Source organism: Cryptomeria japonica, chromosome 6, assembly GCF_030272615.1.
Source record: "Cryptomeria japonica chromosome 6, Sugi_1.0, whole genome shotgun sequence".
Taxonomy (NCBI): domain Eukaryota; kingdom Viridiplantae; phylum Streptophyta; class Pinopsida; order Cupressales; family Cupressaceae; genus Cryptomeria; species Cryptomeria japonica.
In genome coordinates this window covers 241,597,449-241,602,168 of record NC_081410.1, presented here as the reverse complement: position 1 = coordinate 241,602,168, position 4,720 = coordinate 241,597,449, and the positions used below count along the sequence as shown (strand labels likewise).

At 36.4% G+C, this 4,720-nt stretch overlaps 1 protein-coding gene across 1 annotated transcript; it reads left to right on the top strand.

The window, feature by feature from the left end:
* Positions 1-362: 362 nt before the first annotated feature.
* Positions 363-941, top strand: LOC131075649 (protein PHLOEM PROTEIN 2-LIKE A10-like). Its single transcript, XM_058012482.2, has 2 exons — positions 363-731; positions 813-941. The coding sequence occupies exons 1-2, from the start codon at positions 363-365 to the stop codon at positions 939-941; spliced, it is 498 nt and encodes a 165-aa protein (XP_057868465.2).
* The last annotated feature ends 3,779 nt before the right edge of the window (positions 942-4,720 follow it).

Here is a 4,720-nt window from a genome sequence, read left to right as displayed (position 1 = left end):
CCGTGAATATTTAAAGTTCTTAAATTTACAAAACTTAGAATAAACGTGAATGAGAGAAAGGAGAAGAGAATATAAGTGAAATATTTAAAATTGATTAAATTTTAGTGAAACAGTTATAAAATAGAGAATATATGTAACTGATGCAGAAAGATGCTTTGCACAGGTGACAGAAGGGAGCAGAAACAGGAAAGACAGGAAAGGCGTTATTGCATGGACAATGCAAGCTACCAACAAAAAGAAAGATTCAAAAAACATAAAAATTGCAGTCCTAGACCACGAAGAATAGATGGGTTATAGTGCAGGCAACGCAGGTTTGAGAGACCAGCCAATAATGCAGGCAACGCAGGCAAATAATGCAAATAATGCAGGGGGACAATAAGGTTATAGAAACAGTGAGTTTTCTGTCGGATGAGATGGAAAATTTTGTGTCATCTGGTGAGGTACCCAGAAGTTTAAAACAGCTCAATAAGATCGCTCAGTGCAGTGAATTTAATCAAATCCTAATGGGGGTTTCATCTGCTATGGCTGCAGGCATTTTCGACGGTTTCAATGCAGCTAACCCTAAAACCGATGTTGCGAAGAAGGTAGTTGACAAGCTTTTAACGGCGACTGGAATAGGTTTTATTTCTGTTCTTGTCAGAAGTTTCGCCAGGAATTTGGTTTTATCACTGTTTGAAAACATGCAAACCCTACAAACGCTGATCGAAAATATTCTCAACAATTCTAGAAGCGTAGTGAAGGGGGCTTTCTTTACTTAAATCTGCATCCACCTTACTTTATCATTTTTATCACTCTGCATATCTAATTCGAAGGGTTTCGTTGCTGAATGTGTTGAGGGCTTTGTGGGCACTGCCATGGCAGTTTATCTGGACAAGACTGTGGACATTAATGTGTATGAAGAGATCTTTCAGAGGCGAAACAAGGCAAGGAGAACGATATAGTTTAGATCTACAATAATAAATAAAGAGGCAAAATTTCTCTCTGAAAATGATTTATTTCAATTCTGAAGATAGGCAAACTGGAAAATGAACCAGATTAGCAAAGGTGATTTAAGAATATAGAGATATAAACACAAATAAAATGGAGATGAATATTACATAGAGTAGCAATATGAAACCTCTTTTTTTTTTTAACAAAACCCTGCAAGCAAGAAAGATGATAGAACCTGCAAGAGATGTTAAACTCTGATGTTTTTTGTTTTGTTTTTTTAAATGCACAGAGATTTAATGAAGTAATAATATGAAATTTATTTTTATCAAAAATATTTGCAAGTAAAGGAAATGTTAGAACCTGCAAACAAATAGAGAATGCAATGTAATAATAAAGCAGATTTGGCGGCAAGCCGGCCAAATAGATTAAGGAGGCTGAGTTTGGCGGTAAACCTTCCAAACTATTCACACTAAAAAAAAATAGAAACTTTGGCGGCAAGCCTTCCAAAGACACAAATTTAAACCAGCAAGAAGAAACTTTGGTGGCAAGCCTTCCAAAGCCCCTTTTTTTTTTTAATTAAAAAAAAACTAGAATAGAAGATTAAACCTGCAGGCAAACTTGTTAAGAAGTTTCAAAAAAAAATTAAAATCTGAAACCAAAACCTGCACAATAGAAAATATTAGAAAAAGAACTTCTTCTCCTCTCAAGAATGCCTTCAACAAGGTGAACTCCATAGAATGGTAACCTTCATCAATGTCAACTTAAAACAAGGATTAGAAACCTGCTCTGATACCATGAAAGGAAATACAAGAGCAAGGAAAGGAAAATAAAATCCAAGAAAGTTTATGATGAAGTAATTGTTACCAAGAGAAAAGCAAAACCTTGGAGCATCACCCAAATGTGAAGAAGGAGGCACAAGAACTTTTGAAAGGGGAAAAGCAAAGAAAAACCCCTTGTGATATTATGAATGAGGCAATGCCTAAAATGAGAGAGAGAGAGAGAGCAAGAAGCTCTTTACAATATTGTCATTAAGAAGAAATGAGAGAGGAGACATCTCTTAAATAGAGATGAGGAGAGGAGTTGCAAAGTAACTCCCAAATCTATGAATGCCACCATTCATAAAATGTGTGTGCCATGTGTCCACATCCTCTTATGGAGGAAATCTAATATTCCTTAATAAAGGAAAATAAAAGAAATGACTTGTCCTCACACATGTACTAGAGGACAAATTACATGTAGGAATTCCAAAGGAATATCCTAAACTAAATACAAATAAACCTAAGCTAAGTAAAGATTAAATATTCTAACAATATGTAACACCTAATTACTTTAGAAATTAAGACCCTCTCATGGATGAAAGACAAATTCCAAATCCAAGATCTTCAAGAACCCCAAAATGGTTATTTGAAATCGATGAGAACATTATTGCGAATCTTGAAGGCAAGAGGTCAACAAGAACCGTACGGTTGTGGGCTACACAACTTTTCAACCAAAATTTTAGCAATAAGACATTGACCGAGCAATGCCAACTCTTTGTTCAATTACTAAAGATGATAAAGATGAGACCATTGCTAAACAAATTGAAGATTTGTATGAACAAGAAGATGGAGAGAAATTCTATTATTGCAAAAAATCTATTTGACGCTCTCAATTCTATTGGAAAGAATACCAAAGAAGGAGATAAGAGAGCCGCTCAAAGAGTGATTACAACCTCCTTAGTAAGCCATCAATTGAGGAAGGCTCGTCAAATGAGACAAACTTGTGTTGATTTTAACATAAACCGTAAAACTTTGGATAGAGCACTTGCACGAAGACAAAGACTTGACAATCCACTTCAACAAGATACATGGGCATTTGGTGGGAGGCTTCCATGTGTTGATAGAAAGTTGACTGACAATGTGAAGGAAGAGATTCAACAATTTTGGCACTCTAATTCTAGAGTGTCACCCAATGTAAAGGACGTTTTGAAATTAAGAATCGGCAACCGAGACCGCACACCGCATCCCAAACATTTCTTGGAATCAAGCCAAACAATGTGGTACAAAAAATTTTGTGAATTACATCCAACTTTGCAAATATCAAAAAGGGCCTTTGAATCTTTGAAACCATTTTGTTGTGTTCCTCTTAAGAATCACAATGCCTGTTGTTGCAAGTACCATGTGGAGTTTTCAATGTACCATGAACTTTTATGTCATATTTGTTCTACGATGCATACTAATGAGATGTTGCAGGAGTGTGGTGCAATTCTATTTCCAAGATCATCAAGAGACTTGCAAGATCTATTTTTATTTCCTAGAGTTGATGGTTGCTATTTCTATAGAAATGATTGTTTGAATGAGAAGTGCTCAAAATGCGGTGGGTTGTCAAAGTTTGTTTCATGTTTTCATGAGGGCAGCAAACACGAGTTTGGAAATAATTATTTTGAGAAAAAAAGATACGAGACAGTGAAATATACTTTTAAGAGTGGAGGTGAAGGTTCTAGATGTGAATTAGTCTCAAGAGAAGTGAGTATTGCTGATTTTTTTTTGGATTTTAAGGAAAATCTTTTCTACAAGTATGCAAGGCACACCCATAGGTCTCAGTGGTTGGATCAACAGTTCAGGATGTGTAAGAACTCTTTCTCGATTGGCACTATTGTATCGGTGGTTGATTTTGCATAGAACTAGACATTGCAACCACAGAATGAGGTACAGTCTCAGTACTACAATTCAGTCCAGATTGCTATTTTTGTTCACATTACATATAGACATGCTCCTGATAGTATAGAAGAGGATAGGAAGATAATCAGGGAGTATCATTTTTATATGAGTGATGATAGATCACAATCCTCCGAGTATGTGCAACATTCTTTCGAGAATTTTTTTGAGTTCTTGCATGAGAAAGATATTGCAATTGACCGACATATAATATGGTCAGATAACTGTACGGGTCAATTCAAGAATGCACGTATGTTTTATTGGTTGAGTAGAATGCATGTGGAGAGGCGTATACCTCATATTTGGTGTTTTTTTGAGGCGAGGCATGGGAAGGGAGAGCATGATGGAGCAGGTGCATGTTTGAAGAGAGCTCTAGTTAAGGAGCAATTGAGGATTTCAGGTGCAAATTTCTTTGATGCACGTTCTATTGTTGATTGGTGTAGTTCAGCATTGTCACATGGAGGTACTCTTGATTCAGCATTGAGCATATTCTTTTGGTTGGTTGAGGAGGGAACAGTGGGAGATAGATTGGATTGTCAAACAATTAAAGATTCTTCAAAGATGCTTTCATTTCTCAGCTCAGATGCAAGTACATGGACCATTTGGACACGAGCGTTGGCTTGTTTTTGTCAGAGTTGTGTTCAGTGTGATTGGGATCAGTGCAAGTCAAGTGAGTGGGTTGATACGTGGGTTCCCCACTATCTAAATCCTTTATCTCAAACAATATCCTTGTCAAACGATGACATGGAAAGTTCACTTGAGTATGATCGTCTATCAGATCTTGTACATCCAGGACATGTTTTTGTAGTTGTTGCACCACAAGGGAATGAAGAGAGATCAGAATATTGGTTGACATGATGTGTACAGGGAAAACAAAAGCTAACACAACTAGTGACAGATGATGATGATGGGTTCACATATCCTACAGGTTCAGTTGTTGTTGTGGGAACTTGGTTACGAACATACATGATTAGAAAGAATGGTATACCTACATTTGAAGACTATGAGAGACACAAAACCATTATAATGTATTCACACCTTATTATAGCTACAAATGTCAAGTTGTTGAAGCATCAAGCAAAACCGAAAACCAA

Coding starts and splice junctions, on each gene's coding strand:
- LOC131075649 (XM_058012482.2), top strand. CDS start 363: ATGCAGGGGGACAATAAGGTTATAGAAACAGTGAGTTTTCTGTCGGAT. Junction 732..812: donor TTCTCAACAATTCTAGAAGC/GTAGTGAAGGGG, acceptor TCTAATTCGAAG/GGTTTCGTTGCTGAATGTGT.